This window comes from Zootoca vivipara, chromosome 1 (genome assembly GCF_963506605.1).
Source record: "Zootoca vivipara chromosome 1, rZooViv1.1, whole genome shotgun sequence".
NCBI lineage: Eukaryota > Metazoa > Chordata > Lepidosauria > Squamata > Lacertidae > Zootoca > Zootoca vivipara.
This window is the reverse complement of record NC_083276.1, coordinates 83173258-83190911: the sequence shown is the minus strand read 5'-3', so window position 1 is coordinate 83190911 and position 17654 is coordinate 83173258. Positions and strand designations below refer to the sequence as shown.

Here is a 17654-nt window from a genome sequence, read left to right as displayed (position 1 = left end):
GGTGTGCCTGCTTTAGAACTAAACTGGATTTAACAGGGTAAATGAAAACAAAGCAAGGAATACCTTCTGTGTAGTTGGATTACATTGTACGCGTGGTGTAACAACATGCCAGCTTTCAATTTACACACAACTTGATCTCAATTACTTTTATTGCTTTATTGTTAAATGAACAAGGTCATCTCAAAGATCACAAACGACAGAAGATAAAACAGGTAAAATCAAAAGAAGTGAAACCACTTTCGACAGAGGGAAGATAACGAAAGATAGTACAGACAAATGCCTTTCAACAAAGCAAGTCTCCTACATTTCTGAGCAGACGAAAACTTTTGCAACTTTCAGTGTAACCTTTCCCCTCCTTGTACAGTCATACCTTGGGTTAAGTACACTTCAGGTTGAGTACTTTCAATTTAAATCCTCTGCAGACCCGTCTGGAACGGATTAATCCACTTTCCATTACTTTCAATGGGAAAGTTCGCTTCAGGTTAAGTACGCTTCAGGTTAAGTATGGACTTCCAGAACCAATTAAGTATTTAACCTGAGGTACCACGGTATAGGTGACAGACTCTTTTAAATAGGCTATTCTTGGTTTGTATCATTTTCTCATCAAATTTCCTTCAAGGCAGAACATGGTATAAAATATGGCAACATATTGTTAATCGAGCAAGCTCCACAAATACACATTAGCTAATCTACTGCACTTTTATGGTAATAGCCCTAGAGATAATGGGGAAGCTTCTTGTTTTTGGGAAGGCCTTATGTAAAAAAGTGAAATGTTTGATTAAATAACTGAATATGGAGTAATACATCTCTTTTTTGCAATACATCTCTCTTGCACATGTTACTTTAATAAGTTGAATGTAACAAAATACATCTCTCTTGCATGTGTTACTTTAATAAGTTGAATGTAACAAAATGTAACAAAAATATAGAGGATTTACCAAAGTCTTTATTAGCCATATAAGCTTCCTCAATTGGTTTAGTTCTTTTTTTGCAAAAGTTTTTCATGCATTTGAGCTTCAAACTGGAGCATCCAGTTGTTGACATTTTTAGAAGTCTTTTGGAAATAATACAGATAATACAGATTGTCATAAGCTTAGTATGCATAAATTGTTTGTGCTCTAATTCATGCAACAGAGTTCCCAGTCATAAACTTAAAATTGTTTTGTGGTATTTACAATTGAGCCACCTCTGATAACATACAAATTCAGAGGAAGCTGTTTCCCAAGCATACATCCCGAGCCCCAGGGAGATCAAGAGTGGTCATCAACTAACTTTTTTACACAAATTAGACCTATTGAACATTAATTCCAATGCATCAACTCTGAGCAAAACTTTGTTGAATCCCAATCAATGTCTTCAGTTCCTGCAAAGGTCAGGATTATTTGCAAAGACCTGGTGCCTATTGGGACTGATGGGGCAGAAGGCTGGAAGCCAGGGTCAAGGACAAGCTGAGTCAACTAATTCCGGCTTTGTCCCCATCCTGCCCCCTGCTGAGCTCTACAAAAGGCAACACTGAGACCAAAGAGGAGGAGGTTGATAGGCTGTGCCACTCCCTGAAAGGTTGTAAGGAGGATGACAGACAGGCAGGTGGGAGCTGGCTAACAGCAGTCTGAGGTTGGTGGAGCCACGCCCCTCTTACCTAATGGCCAACCACTCCTGGGATGGGGTCCAAAATCCATCCCTTCCCATTTGCTCCCTGGTTCATCCCTTTCACTTGTCAGGGCAATCCTATGTGTCTACTCAGAAGCAAGCCCGACTGAGTTCAATGAGACCTCACTTCCAGAGCATTGGAGTACAACCACTGGCTTCACTTTCAATTTCGAATGTAAGCTCTTTGGGGCAGGGAACTTTTTCTGTTGTGTTTTCTTTCTTAATGCCTGATATACATTGGCGAGGTTATATAAAGAACTGCAATAAATTCTGAACGAGCCCATCCTTCCTGAAGCAGTTGCGTGTCTCCTTCCAAGTACAGTTCAAGACAGTCCACACCAGCGGGCTCAGAACAGAGCAAAGCTCAGGCACCTTCCACGCACCGGCCGACACGGAACTGGCAGGCTTAAAAGTCTGCGCCCTGGGAGTCAAAGGAAATGGTGTGTATGCGACCTCAGAATCACTTACATTATATTATACGCAGCCCACTCTATAAAGAATGAGAGGTCGTGGCTCCGTCCCTGCCCTGAGAGGCTTTATAGCCTCCCACCACCCTAAACTTTCACATCACTAGGAGCAAGTTTCTCGTTAAGAAAAGCGGTCCCGACGCCCACAATTCCCCCAAATGAGACCTCCTGAAAAATCCCCGCCTTCCCTTCACAGTTCGGTTCCTCTCATTAGTTCCCGGCAGGGAAGCAGGGATGCACTCGGCGCATGCTCAGAAGCACTGTCTCCTCGACTCAAGCCGGGGGCGGACCCGCTGTCGAAAAACGCCATGCTGGCGGAGTTCTGCGCAGTTTCTTGCGCCACCGTCGCAGCCTGGAAATTGCGCGCCAAGGCAAGCGGCGGCGGCGGCAGTTCCTTGGCCCGGCTCGGTCCATCTCCCCTGTCCCGTCGCAGCGGGTGTTGCCCGGGCAGGCAGCCCTTGGCGCGCGCCAGGGTGCGTGGCCGGGCGCTGAACCCAGAGGCGGCCCTTCCCCTCGCCTCGCCTCTCCCAGCCCCGAAGGCAGGTGAACTGGGCGCGGGGAAGGAAGGTTCCTCGGCCTGCCCTCGCCGCTGCTGCTGTCACTTCCTGTAGCCGCCGAGAGCCCAGCCCAGCCCGGGTCCTCCTCCTCCTGCTGCTCCCTCCCCGCAGCCGCTTGCACCGCCCTGGGCAGCGCGCAAGGGAGAGGCTGCTGCGGTCGCCCCCGTCCTCCCCAGCCGGTGAGTGGCGGTGGGCGGGTGAAGCTCGGCGGGGATTGCGGGTGGGGAGAGGGGAGGCGGAGAGAGCCGGGCCCGGACGGGAAAAGCGGGGAAGCTAAAGAGAGGAGGAAGAGGCGGAGGCGTCGGTTTCGCCAGACCCAGCTCGGTCGCTGTTCCTCTGCGCCCCCGCCTCCCGAGAGTCCCGCCCTTGCTGTTGTGCCTTTGCCTCTCCGGTGCCGGGAACGGGAAGGGAGCGGCAATTTCCGCACCCCGCCTCCCCAGCTTCCCTTTCGGTGCTTTCTAGATCGAGAGCTTGCTGCTTATATGCAAAGCAAAATGCATGTATAAGGGAGCGGTTCCTCGGTGCCAGGGGGAGGGAAAGCACTTTGTATGTGCTCAGAGGCTCCCGTGGGCTGTGGGTGTGTGCCATCGGGCTTGACCGCTAGCATTCAATAGCTTCTGGGGCTAAGCCCCAGCAGAGTTACTCTTCCCTATTGAAAAAGTACCCGGTCAGGTCACTCCCCTCGCCCCAGCAAGGCTTGTATAATGCCTTGGCCCCTTAAAAGGGTCTGTTGTAGTTTGGAGGAAGGTAGTTTATGCTCCAGGTAAGCTCTGGTGTTGCCACACCTTCCTTGCGCCAGATTCTTCTGGCCCCTTTTCGTCCAATAGTAACAGCTGCGCTTTGGTTGCAAAATGTTCGGCTGTACATCCGGCTGCTGCTTCGGTGGACCAACTGTGCTGTGATTTAACCATTTCCCTGTGGGGTTGTTTCTTGCAGGAAAGGAGTTTTCGGGAAACACTTCCTTTCCCAAGGAAAGGAGTGTATGTGCGTGCGCGTGCGCACGCACACACGCGACAACAACCCTGAACCCTTTGCTTTTCTTAAGTTCATGCTTTATGTAGTGTCCCCCCCCCCCGGCCTCCTTTTGGTCCCCAAATTCCAAAAACAGGAAGTCTTCTGGGTTCGAAGTTCTGTTTCGCTGGTGTTAGGTAGCATCTGGCCAATTCTTCTGCACCTTCCTGTCTTCTTCCAAAGTTTTCCTGCCTGCGCAGAAGAATAAACAAGGCTTGCCCATTCTTCTGTCATCGGCCCTTCTCACAGGAACCACCCAAAGGGAACTTTCTCCTGTGGCTTTGAGTCACACCTGGTTACAGTTCGGAGTAGTGGGTGGGGCTGCCACTGAAACCTGAAGACGGAAGCAGCGGATGGTTGTTCCTACGGTACCCCATCTCTCCAAAAGTCTTATGACTGTGTGCTTGAAACAGAACTTGTGCTTAAATGGATTGATTCCTTTTACTGTAAGGGTTGTGTGCTGGTTGCAGAGCTTTTAAATGCTTGCTTCTAGCCTTAAAGGTTTTTGTTTGGTCTCAGTCTGATCAAGTGTTGAAGCAGCAGGCTGCATTTCGCTTTTGGTGGGCACTGCTTCCATGAAAAACACATCTATATAAGGCTACAGGAAGTTCAGTGTGTTTTCCTTCTCTTGAGACTGACTGCTGAAGATCCGCTGTCAGTCATCCATAGATAGGCCTTGATGGGGCCTTTTGATTAGATACACCAAGGGGTTTTAACTTCAGTAATTTTGGCCTGCCACTTTCCAGGGGTGACATTGGGGTGGGTATGTACTCTGGTCTTGTAAGTGTATTTTCATTTCTGGCATTTCACATGTAAACCAAAGAAATGGGATAGTAGAGCCTGTGTACCAGATTGTGTAGAGCACTGCATCTTTTGATTTACCGGGTGCACGCATCTATTGAAAGAGCAAGTGTTTGGAAAGAAGCTGGGATTGTACTACAGGATTCATAAAGGAGAAAGCTGCTAATTCCCTCTTCCACTGTGTTTCCCTTCCACCCGCATAGAGCCGAATCGAGGTAGAAACCCACCCTCCCGTAATAAAGGGGTTGGATATTAGACGATAGACTGGCAGCAATTGAAACAAAAGCAGGACAACAAGTGGCAAATAATCCAGCCAGAGGCTAGTCATCAGTGAGCCTGTGCACGTGGCTATTGCCTATACACAGAAGCAAAGCACAGAGAAAATGCGAGTTGTCAATTATAAAATGAGCTGGAGTGCAAAAATTTGACTGGAGGCCAAAAATGTAGAGCTGCTGAGAGCCTGATTGCAGAGAGGTATTTATGTATATAGGGGGAAATATGATTTTTTTTGTCCAAAGTTTGATCAAGAGCACCTGAGGCTTCCTGTTATTGCTGAAAGAGGTTGAACTTGCAACATCTTCAGCAAGTGGAGTAATTGCAATCTGTGCGGCAGCTCTGCTGAATTCCTTTGATTCCTGCTCCACATTTCTGAACAACCTTATTACAACCTATTAGAAATCATATTGCAGCATTGCCCTTGGGGAGCGTTGTGCGTGAGCCAGCCTGCGAGATTATAAAGGTGTGTCGCTTCTCTTCCCTTCTGCCTCTGCAGCCATGTCCTTCCGAAAGGTTGTGCGTCAGAGCAAATTCCGCCACGTCTTTGGGCAGCCCGTCAAGAATGACCAGTGCTATGATGACATCCGGGTGTCACGAGTCACTTGGGACAGCACTTTCTGCGCTGTCAACCCCAAGTTTGTGGCTGTGATTATAGAGGCCAGTGGAGGAGGGGCCTTCATGGTGCTCCCGCTACAGAAGGTGAGGGAACAGTCTGACTTGGGAAGCATTGGGCTCGCTTTCATTAGAGGTTCTTAAGCAGAAGCCAGTGACCATTGGGGGTGGTGCCAGCCACAGATTTCCTGCGTCAGCAGAACGTTAGACTAGATGACGTTTTGAAGTCCCTCCCAACCCTGACACTCTTAAGTACTGGGGATGTCACTAGATGGGAATAGGAAAGTTGTGCACAAGGTTGACTGACCCCAAGAATTCATCAACTCATAAGAAGAGGCTTCCTGGATCAGGCCAATGACTCATCTAGTCCAGCATCCTGTTCTCACTTGTGGGAAGCCTGCAAGCAGACCCAAGCACAAGAGCACACTTCCCTTCCTGCGGTTTCCATATGGCCTCTGGTTATGGAGACAGAGCATAGCCATTGATAGTCTTGTCCTCCCTGAATTAGTCTAATCCTTTCTTAAAGCCACCCAGGTGCGTGGCCACCACTTCCTCATGTGGGAGAGAGTTCCATAGTTTAATTCTGCACTGCATGAAGAAGTACTTTCTTTTATCTGTCCTGGATCTTGCAACATTCAAACTTGGGTCTCACTATATTCCTTCTTCTGCTTCTTCTCCTATCTTATGTTTTGTGTCACCGAGCACATAGTATTTTATGAGTACTGAGGGATGGAACAGAGGGGTTGTACTGGGACTGCTTGTGAGGCAAATAGGGAAAGCTGGGACAGGAAACGGGATAGTGGCTTTGAGGAGCCTGGAAGGAACTGCCTGATGAATCTTGTCCACTTTGGTTATTTTTCCCCAGACCGGACGCATTGATAAGTCTTACCCTACGGTGTGTGGGCACACAGGACCTGTTTTGGACATTGACTGGTGCCCGCACAATGACAACGTCATCGCTAGTGGCTCTGAAGATTGCACTGTTATGGTGAGGGGCAGCTGGTAAAAGGACTGTGTGTGTGTGTGTGTGAGAGAGAGAGAGAGAGAGAGAGAAGGAGAGAAGGAGAGAAGGGGGGGGGGCTCACCTGCAGCCACGCTCTCGGCTAAATATATACAGAAGGTTGGGGCTGTAGATATTAATGAATCAAGCAGTCAATATTGAGTGGCAAATTGAGCATGCCGTGCATTTGAAAATTATATTTTTAAAGCAAGTTTCTAGTCCTTCAGATTGTGGAGGCTTGAAAGCACAGACTCTCTGAAGTTTGGTATGTGTGTACAGGCAGGATAGCTGAGCAAGGTTTTCAGCAGCAGGACGGGGAGGCCTGTTCACTGCCCCAGATACTGCTTGGTCTCGTATCATGATTATTTAGCAGAGGCAGGCTATATTAGGCAAATTAAGTTTGCATATGCAAATGTGTTTTGTTGCAATACAATGCACAGGGCAAATAATTCAGACGGAGGAGCTGTTAGCTGGGCTGTGGAAGCAAGATGCTACCTGCGGAAAGCGAGATGATGGGACCAGGAGAAAGACCCTTTGGTGTGGAGCAAGCTAAAGACAGAGTGTATCCCCCCCAAGGGTGACTGGATGTTGTTTGGGTCAGGATGATGGGAGAGCGAGGTTTTGTGGGAGGCTGTGCCACTGGTGACAGGACCGGAGCAGCTGAAAGTGCTTTGCTGTCTGAGCCATTTCACTCCCGTCTTTCTCTCCAGGTATGGCAGATCCCCGAGAATGGATTGACACTGCCTCTGACGGAGCCAGTGGTTGTTCTAGAAGGGCACTCCAAGCGTGTGGGCATCATCACTTGGCATCCAACTGCCCGCAACGTCCTCCTCAGTGCAGGTACCATCTGTGGTGGTGGAGGTGGTGGTGGTGGTGGAGTAAGAGGCAGAATAAAAGTGGGAGAACATCTGGCTGCAAGCGTACATGCTGGGGCGGTTGAGACCCAAAGTTAAGGGCAGCCTAACACAGAACCCTATGGCAAACCTCTTCCAATGAGCACCTTTCCCCCCCCCCCCCAGGCTGTGACAACGTGGTGATTGTGTGGAATGTGGGCACAACTGAAGAGCTTTACCGCCTGGAAGATCTGCATCCTGACCTCATTTATAACGTCAGCTGGAACCGTGACGGCAGCCTCTTCTGCTCGGCCTGCAAGGATAAAAGTGTGCGCATCATTGACCCCCGCCGTGGGCAGGTTGTAGCGGTATGTTTCTCCCTCTTTTGAAGATTTTTGGTTCTGGTCTGTCTAATTTGCCATTCTTGACCTGTTTACATGAGTGTTCCCTCTCTTAGGCAATCTATTACTTCCTGGCCATTCTGCGAGTCAAAGGGACACTCCTTTGTGGTTTGGGATGTTGCAGTGGGGTGTGTTTGGGCCACAGTCAGTCCTCCCTGTCCTATTATCTGAGCGGTGGTCTCTCTCTGTGGTTTGTGCGTCCCTAATCCCCTTTTCTAGCTTGGTTGCAAGGCTCACGCTTGAGATGTGACCTGCGCTGCTTTGACTGTGCAGTAATTTGGTGATGGGAAGCTCACGCTTTGCCTCCTGGGTTAATTAGCTCTCAGCAGTGCTGATCTTTATGTAGTTGACATGTTAGTGGGCTATCTATAAGATAGGCTCTGATGCGTGGCAGCGTTTATATTGCTTATTGGATAGTGCTTGGAGAAGCCTAATTTTAATTTAAGATGAAGACCGCATGTGGAATGTGCTCTAGGCAGAGGTGCTGGCTTACGATGAATCTAAATTTCACAACTGGCGAAAACCAGATTCTGCACTTCCATTTTCGGTAGAGCAAGTTATGCACATGTTCAGATCAAGTAAATGAATTTACATGTGTGTGTGGACCTATCAGCAAGTGTTCAAGGCGGGGCCATCTTTGCTACGCAGGCGACACTCTGCTAATGGCAAAATATACAGGAGGGAAGGAGGCATGAGGTTGATAAAATGATGCTAAATAGGGGAGCAGAAGCAGGGGAACTATGTGGAGAGAAGCTGTGAAGCAAGGGTGAACTCCCTTCAGCCCCAGAAAGCTCGTCTGATAGCCGGGGATGGTGTAATCCAGAAACATCTGGAGAGCCACTGGTCCCCCACCACTGTTCTGGAATCCTCATCAGATCCCTCTGAGGCCTCATCCACCTCTTCCTCTCTTCCTTCTCCCTCCCAAGCCTTTTATGAGAATTAATAAGGGCTTCTCATCAGGCATCTCAGCAATCTGACTATGCTGTCAATGATAATGCATAAGCATTTCCCAGGTGTGTTTCTGTAATATTTTTGAGAAATCAATTCAAAGGTGTTTCCAGCTAAGCCCCCAGTTTTGGTATGTGACTATATATGAAGTGGCAGTGCTGTATAGGATTGGGAAATGATTAAATTTGTCTTATCTGTGAGATTGCTTCCCCCAATCTCCCTGCTGTTCCTAGCTTGAGACTCAGGCCTGTATATAATTTAATGTGTTGTGACCTCTGAGGCCCAACCTCTTCCTTCCTTTCCCCTCTCCTACATAGGTTGATCTGGAATCTGAAGAAGGGATGCGAACGGGTTAACTATTTTTAATATAATAAGATTATTTTAAGAAGGAAGTAATATTTCAAAATAACGTATCTCTATGCTGCATTTGAACTCATCTGTCGTCATGCTGGCGAACAAGGGCACATAAATACTCAAGTTGAAACAGGGCGAAGGAAGCCCGAGAAGCCCTGAGTGGGCAGGCTGGCACAAAGAGTGGGCAGGTGGCCCAGGCACGCCCTCCCTCCCTCCCTCCCTCCCTCTGTCACCGCCACAGCCACTTGCCAGGTAGAAGGAACTGAAGGCAGGGAAAGTCCTCCTCCTCTTCATCCACCTTTTGCTGCTGAGAGAAGGAAGCCTGTATGAAGGCTCCTTTCTCCTCGCTGAGACAGTGGGGGGAACGAAGAGGGGGGAATATTCTCCCCTTCATTCCCTCCCCACTGCCAGTGGTGACAGTGGCAAAGGGAACGTGGGGATGGGGTGAGGTGTAAAGGAAGGGAGTTGGCAATGGGATGGTGGGAAGGTGGGGGTTGGGGGAAAAGTGGGCTGAGGCAGCAGCCCCAAGTGCAGCATAATCACATCTAAACAATGCATCAAGAGTGGATTGATTCTGAGAGGGTTTTTTTGGGTGTGTGTGTGTGGAGGAGATGATATTGGGAAGTTATCTGGGTTGATAGACAAGTTTTTACTTTCTAACTTACGACCTTTTTGGAGTGGGATTCCTTTGTCAATAGCAACATGGCAGTAAGTAGTTTTAACAGATGTAGTTCTTCCATTCATTGCAGCACTACGTTGGGAGAGTTTGCTGTGCTTTTAAATTCTGCCGTTGTTAAAGGAACACACAGACGCATCAAATGCCTTTGCATATCTGAACTCCGTGTCTTTTTAGACTCCAGTTCGTACCCTTTGCCTGCGCAGCCCCATGTTGCCTGTACTGACTACAGCAGTGGCTCTCAGAACGAGTCTCTTTTTTTTTTTAAAAAAAAAATATTTTTATTAATTTTCCAATTAAAACCAATTATATCACATTCATTATTTCAAATTATACACATATATATCAATCAAACCGAATGTTATGCCAAATCATCTAAAAATTTTTTTTGGGTTCCCATGCTTCAAGAAATTGGGGATTCCTCGCAACCGTCCACTGCCGTCTTTTTTCTAAAGTTCAAATCGTCTCTCCGAGTTCATAATAATCCAGATCTTTCCCTTACAGTCACATAGATGTTTTCCTCTTTCAACCGATTATTTCCCAGCTGCTGAGATAAATGTCAAACAAAGTTTCACAAATGTTCTTTCTCCTGTGTGAGTTAATCAGTCCAGCCTCCCCATAAATCTTCTTGGTCTGGAGCGTCCCTATTGCGTCGACTCTCAACACGAAGCAGCGCCATCTTAAAAAAACTCAAATCACTTTCGTTTTCTCTCATAGATTAACGATCTTTATAAAATTTACAGCTTTTCCAGGCAGAAGAACCAGACCTCACACCATGCAAAGACTCTTGGTAAATTAATGGATCTCCTTGCCCTATAGCTGAACTTAGCATCAGGTCGCTGCTCCAATTCTCAGAACGAGTCTTTCAGCCCTGCGGTGAGAGGCCCTCCTAACTGGAGATGCCTAGATTTGAATCTCAGACCCTTCTGCATACAAGACACCTCCACTTATCTTCCTATGGAGTGAGGTGGAATGAGCTGCTGAGGGCCAGGCACAGTCTGACCCTGGGGAAAGGCGCTCATGATTTTAGGGCGAATGTAAACTCAGATGAGTGCATCTCCTGCTGTAGTTCGGATCCAGCATAGCAGATACGGGAGCAAAACCTGCATTTGTGCTGCAGTGTAGCGAAGCCTGCCTGCTGCTTCACCTCTTGAATTCCCCACATCTTACCCTTTTTCTGCTCCACAGGAGAAGGAGAAAGCTCACGAGGGAGCACGCCCTATGCGGGCCATTTTCTTAGCGGATGGGAAGATCTTCACGACCGGTTTCAGCCGTATGAGTGAACGGCAGCTGGCACTCTGGGACCCGGTGAGTGGGAAGGTGGATCTGGGAGCGAGGTGTGTGTTATACTGCTGGGGTGTGGTGGTGGTGTGTGTGTGTGTGTGTGTGTGTGTGTGTGTGTGAGTGTGTGAGTGCTCTCTGTGTGTTCAGGGTCTCTTGTCCTGAGCAAAGAACTCTTGTTGAACTCCATGTGTTTGAGAGAGGTGAGAGGCAACATCTGAAGAGAGACTGCTTTGTGCACATAGACTTGTCCTCAGCCCTCAATTATGGTCTTAACCACACAGGGTTTTCAATCTCGGTGGGTTCATGAGCATATGGAGCAAGCTCCCCTCTTGCTCTCAAGTGATGGATGCCAGGTGTGGCCCTGCTGCCTTCCTCCCCAAGATTGTGATGGTGTGAAGGATAGCACTTGAACAAGGAGGTCTGTAACCTGTGCCTTTCTGTTTTTGCAGGAGAATCTGGAGGAGCCCATGGCGTTGCAAGAGCTGGACTCAAGCAATGGGGCCCTTCTTCCCTTCTATGACCCGGACACCAACGTTGTGTATGTCTGTGGCAAGGTATGCTTTCCTACTAAGCAGAAATTAGTGAAATTAAGTTAAAACCAGAGTCTGCATTTGACAGCTTGCAGTTTAATATACCTTCGGGTATAGGGCGGTGTATAAATTCAATAAATAAAGGAAAATAAAAAAGGAAAAGGTTCCAGTTTCACTCCCTGGCATCTGCAAATAGGGCAAAAGAAGACTCCTGCAGCCAGCCCCTGCAGGCCAGATGCCCCCGACCTGGTGTTTTCCAGATGGTTTGGACTACGATTCCCATCATCCCTAACCATAGCCCTGATGGTAGTTGGAGTCTTACCAATGTCTGGAGGACGTCAGGTTGGGGGAAAGCTGCTGTAGAGAATACTGAACTAAGTGGACTCCAGGGTTAAAGGGCAAAGCTGGCTTCTTGGGGTTCCAGAACTCTGGGTTTGCACCCTCTCTCTGAAGTGGGAGTTAATACCATGCAAGGTGGGTATTCCCTTGGCCCCTCTTCCTCAAGCAGTCTGTCCCACTGAAATCAAAATGCTTGGGAGGGAAGTGGCACGCCGAGGGATGCCAAGCATCACAATGTCCTTGGTAGGCTTAGTAACACTGTGTGCATCCTTTTTGCCCTCTCCCCCTTCCAGGGTGACTCCAGCATCCGGTACTTCGAGATCACAGCAGAAGCACCCTACATCCACTTCCTGAACACATTCACTAGCAAAGAACCCCAGCGTGGCATGGGATGGATGCCCAAGCGGGGTCTGGATGTCAACAAGTGTGAGATTGCCAGGTATTCTGAATAATGCTCTGTGTGTGTGTGTGTGTGTGACAGCAGTGAAAGAACTGGTAGTCTTGACTGGCTGCCTGGGCCTCAATCTTTCTCTCTTGGTGTGTTTCTGCAGGTTTTACAAACTCCACGAACGCAAGTGTGAGCCCATTATCATGACTGTGCCAAGGAAGGTGGGTGTTTGATAGTGGGGGCTAGCCTACTTTTTCAAGAAACTGCTGATGAGCTGTGACCTGTCTGTGGATGGCTTGATGTTTCTGCATTAGAATCTTGAAACATTAATCCGTGGGGCTGTTGCCACTGCTGTGTTCATCCAGCAAGTTGACAGGAGATTCACACATAACCTCATATACCCTGGAAGATTGTGAGCATTTCCATTTTGGCCATTGGGACAGGTGGTTGTGTCCCTTTGAAGGTGTAGCTTGGTATTTCCATCCAGCGCTTTTCTCCCCTCTGGTTTCTAGCTGGTCAGAAGGATCTTCTAAAGTAATATGCTGGAACCATTGCCATTTCAACGCTGTTCCTTCTACGATCAGAAGCATCCCCCCCCCATTTGACAGTTGTGTGTGCTTTACTTGCCTTCAAACCAAGCTGAGCATTACATAAGCATTAAATATCTATACAGCTTTTAGAAGACATCTGAAGGCAGGCCTGTATTGGGAAGTTTTTAATGTTTGATGTTTCATTATGTTTTTATATGTGTTGGAAGCTGCCCAGAGTGGCTGAGGCAACCCAGCCAGATTGGTGGGGTATAAATATTATTATTATTATTATTATTAAGCAAATCCCTCCCTCCCCTCCAGTGTTCAGGTCTCAAGCTTTATACATAGGCCTATTTTCGTTGCATAGAAATTGGATCTGTGTCCCTGTCTAGCTTTGAAACTATGTGGATTTAATAATAATGCTACTGCTTGACAGTTAAATATAATAATAATAATAATAATAATAATAATAATAATAATAATAATAATAATTTATTGTTTATACCCCAGCCACTCTGGGTGGCTTCCAACCGAATATTAAAAACAGTACAGCATCAAACATTAAAAACTTCCCTAAACAGGGCCGCCTTCAGTTGTCTTCTAAATGTAAAATAGTTGCTTATTGCCTTGACATCTGCTGGCAGGGTGATCCACAGGGCGGGTGCCACTACCGAGAAGGCCCTCTGTCTGGTTCCCTGTAACCTCACTTCTTACAATGAGGGAACCACCAGAAAGCCCTCGGTGCTGGATCTCGGTGTCCGGGCTGAATGATGGGGGTGGAGACGCTCCTTCAGGTATACAGCGTGTTAGCCAAAGCACAATATCTGCTTCGTCTTTTAAAACTGCTCTATAAGATAATCCAATATAAAGTGGAGACTGAGAATTGGAAATTTTGAAACACAGCAAATTTGTTGGGTGTTTTACCTTGTACATCCCGCGCCGGGGGGGGGGGAGCAGCATTGTTCCACATCGCCGCAGGCTCTTAACTCTGCCCTCTCTCTCTCTCTCTCTCTGCAGTCAGATTTGTTCCAAGATGATTTGTACCCAGACACAGCTGGGCCAGAAGCCACCATGGAAGCCGAGGAATGGGTGGCAGGGAAGACGGCGGGGCCCATCCTGATCTCGCTGCGCGAAGCCTACGTGCCCACCAAGCAGCGTGACCTCAAAGTCAGCCGGAGGAGCTTGCTGCAAGAGAGCCGCCCCGCTGCTGCCCCCAGCGCCGGGCTGAGTGCCACACACCCCAGTGCCATGTCTCAGTCTGCTGCCACGCCAGCCATTAGCGTCAGCGCTGCCAGTGGGGTATGTGCAGGGCTGGCGCTGGAACCAGGGGAGGGGGGTTTGATTTATGCTTCTCTGTCGTCCCTCACAGGGTTGCAGAGCGGTTGAGCTGGGGTGTGGGTGTGTGGATGTGGGTTCGAGCACAGAGAGCAAGGAGCAGAACAGGATTCTGGTGTGCCTTGGGGAGGGAGAACGGAGGAGAAGGTCTGCATGTCCAGTGTCAGCTGCATCCTGGGACTCTCCAGCATTCTCTCCAATAACAATAATAACAATAAATAAAGCAAATCCTTTGTATTTTTGGAGAAGTCATCCAATTTCAGTTGTTGGAGAAAGGCCAGCAGGGCTTGACTAGAGGCTGTGGTTAGAAAGTGGGCTTCTCATACCCTGCAAAGTACCCTTGCCACAGAGAGCAAATAAGCCTACAAAGGTTACCAGTGTGAGTGGCTTCAGGCAAATTTGTGGAGGATGCCTCTGAATGCCAGTTGCTGGAGAGGAGAGGAGAGGGCTCTTGTGCTCAGGCTTCACCTGTGCATCTGGCTGGCCGCGGGATGCTGGGCTACATGGACCCTTTGGATCCAGCAGACCTTTCCTTTTGTTCTACTAGCCTGCTAATCAGCTAGCAATCTCCATTTCCATGCTATCTTCAGGGGAAAGGATGCCACCTCCTCCATAGCCAGCCTGGAAACAGAGGCAGTTGGGGGGGGGGAATGAAAATGCCGCCTTCTAAGCAGACCGGCAGAGGAGGAACAGGATGATCCACGCTCTGCTCTTCGCTAGCCCACTCAGGCATCTGTGTGGAATTCCTGGCCGTCTGCGGCTACTAGGCAATTTGTCAAGTACAGGGATGCTTTAGGGCACGGGTGTCAAACACAAGGCCCGGGGGCCAAATCCAGCCCGCCAGACCTCGTCATGTGGCCCGCCGAGCGCCCCAGCCAGCGGGACCCAGCAGTGGGACCTTGCTGCTGAAGCGCCGCGCCAACAAAGCGCCGACAAACAGCTGGGGCCGAGAAAATGCTTTTTGGCCCTGGGTCACTTCGCGCTCTTTTCTGGCGCTGAATCAAGGCGGCGACCCCCCCTCCCTTTCTTCCTCTCTCTCGTTCTTATTCTTTCTTTCCCTCTCCTTCCTTCCTTCTTTATCTCTGTCTTCTCTCCCTCTTTCTTTTTCTTTCCTTCTTTATTCCTTCTTTCCTACTCTTCTTTCTCTCACCTCTTTCCTTCCTCTCTCCCTCCTGCTCCCTCTTTTCTTTCTTTCTTTCTTTCTTTCTTTCTTTCTTTCTTCCTTCCTTCCTTCCTTCCCTCCTTCCTTCCTTCCTTCCTTCCGTCCTTCCCAACTTTCTTCCTCTCCCTCATTCTTATTCTTTCTTTCCCTCTACTTCCTTCCTTCTTTCTCTCTTTTCGTCTTCTCTCCCTCTTTCTTTTTCTTTCCTTCTTTATTCTCTTCCTTATTTCCTAATCTTCTTTCTCTCCCTTCTTTCTTTCCTTCTTTCTTTCCTTCCTTCCTTCCTTCCTTCCTTCCTTCCTTCCTTCCTTCCTTCCTTCCTTCCTTCCTTCCTTCCTTCCTTCCTTCCTTCCTTCCTTCCTTCCTCCCCTCCCTCTCCCTCTCCCTCTCCCTCTCCCTCTCCCTCTCCCTCTCCCTCTCCCTCTCCCTCTCCCTCTCCCTCTCCCTCTCCTCAGAAACATAGGATGCTGCTTTATACTTCTGGCCCTTAAACCCTGGAACCAGGAGAGCAGCTTCAGTGAGTCAACCTCAGCTAGTCCCTTTGGTGAAGGGTGGTGGGTCACTGGCAGAACATCTGTCCTGCATGCAGAAGGATCACAGCATCTCCAGGTACTAGTAGCTCTGCAAAGGTCCTGCATGAAACCCTAGTGAGCCTCCACCACCCAGTGCAGTTACCAAAAATCATTTTTCAATAAATTGTACAATAATTGTACATTTGAATATCTATCTGCCATTATTCTGACTATGTTTCTTCTTTCAGAGCTAGTTATTACTTACATTATTACAAAAAACAGTAATAATTGAATGCAGTGACAATAATTTATGATAATAAAGAGTGGACACATAGTCCTACAGATACAACCGGCCCTTTGAGGGTGACCAAACTGCTGATGCGGCCCCCAATGAATTTGAGTTTGACACCCCTGCTTTAGGGCATTTTTAACCTGAATGCCAGGCTGTTTGTAGTTGAACAGATCCTATGAAGTCAGTCAGTCTGCTGAGGATTTCTTTCTTTGGATGCCTAATAGCCTGCTTCTTTCCACTGCGTGTGTGCATGTGTTGACCAGGCATTTGCCAGTGTTGCTTTCTTCCTCCCTTCCCTGCAACATGTGTGTGGGTACACATGCACACATACATGGTGCACTCCCTCTCACATGCACTTGGGGAGGGAGAAGAGGTGCAAGTCCCACTGGGCCCAGGAGTACAGGTCATGGGGTGGTTTTGAGCGGAGCAGCTGGGATCCCGTTGGGAAGAGCAGCATGACACGGCTTTCTTCTTCCTTGCAGGACGGCGGGCAGGTCATTGAAGAAGTGCTGCGTGAAGTGGCATCACTGCGGATGCTTGTGGCTGCGCAGGGCGAGCGCATTGTGCGGCTAGAGGAGCAGCTGAGCCGCATTGAGAACGGCGATGTCTAGGAGGGGTGGGGGTGGGGCTTTCCCCGCGGAGGAGACCTCACCAACATGGATCTTCTTAAACGCTTCACCTTTTTTTGAGCTGCCAGTAATCCCTTTATATACTGCCTCATCCTGCCCTGTGGTGTGAGACAGGGACTTGCCCTCTCTTGCTGCTACTGGGAATGTTTCTTGGGTTTTGTCTCGGACCAAATCTCCTCCTCCTCCCGCACCCTGTATTACCCAAGGGGCGATGTGCTGGTCTCCCCACATCTGTCTCTCTGCCTTATTCTGGCCAGAGTCCCTCTGGCCCTGTCCCCTTCCCATGGCTGGGACTGGCTTGTATGTCCCGTGGGGATCAGGACTAGCTAACTGCGCAGTTTTCCACCGGAGAGAAGGCTGGGATTGTCCTTCCCAATCTCTCATGGCGGGTGGATTTTGCGGTTTATTAGAAGCCAGTGCCTCCTATGGGCCCAGGCCTCTTCTCCCCATTTTCCCTGCTAGGACCACTGAGAATCCTGTTGAGGATTCTTCTGCTTCCTTGCCTGAATTTTATTTTATTTCAAGGAGACCATGGATGGGATCATTGGGGCTTGACTATGAAATAAATCTGCCATCTAGTCACAGTCCTTAAGTTTCTTGTCTCTGGGACCACTCCTCTCTCCCTCCTTCCAGCCCTCAAATGCTAAGCAGGTTCTGACGAAATGCACGAGGGTGGTGGAGGCGAAAAGAAACTGTTCAGGTTCAATAATCTATATTTTCATTCCAAATAAAAGTCTTTATAAAGCCACAGCTCTGTGCACAAATCTGTTGCTGCCGCCTCCCTTCTTCCCACAGAGGAATTCAGAGGAGTTCAGGGTAAGTGCAGACTTTTCCTGGAGCATTTGCTTTCTTTATGTGGGTTCACTTTCGGTGTGTGGTGGAAGAACACAGCAGAACAGGCAACATTTCTGCGCCCCTAGAGCTGCCCAAAGAAACCAAGGAGGACACAAGTCATGTTGGATGCTTGCAGGAAAAACAACAACACTTCACTTAAACTTCAGCCTTTCTAAATCAGTGTTAGGAAATGATTGGTGTCTGCATGTGCCATATAGCTTTTAGGGGTATAG

At 48.6% G+C, this 17654-nt stretch overlaps 1 protein-coding gene across 2 annotated transcripts; it reads left to right on the top strand.

The window, feature by feature from the left end:
- The first annotated feature begins 2713 nt into the window (after positions 1 to 2713).
- CORO1B (coronin 1B) lies at positions 2714 to 17335 on the top strand. 2 transcript variants are annotated; one of them, XM_035125785.2, is made up of 11 exons: positions 2714 to 2853; positions 5259 to 5461; positions 6240 to 6362; positions 7085 to 7214; positions 7394 to 7575; positions 10775 to 10894; positions 11320 to 11424; positions 12033 to 12178; positions 12291 to 12348; positions 13675 to 13956; positions 16441 to 17335. In XM_035125785.2, the coding sequence occupies exons 2-11, from the start codon at positions 5261 to 5263 to the stop codon at positions 16567 to 16569; spliced, it is 1476 nt and encodes a 491-aa protein (XP_034981676.1). In that variant the 5' UTR covers positions 2714 to 2853; positions 5259 to 5260; the 3' UTR covers positions 16570 to 17335. The 2 variants fall into 2 exon arrangements, with proteins under 2 accessions (XP_034981676.1, XP_034981686.1); XM_035125795.2 differs by lacking the exon at positions 2714 to 2853 and adding an exon at positions 2966 to 3437.
- The last annotated feature ends 319 nt before the right edge of the window (positions 17336 to 17654 follow it).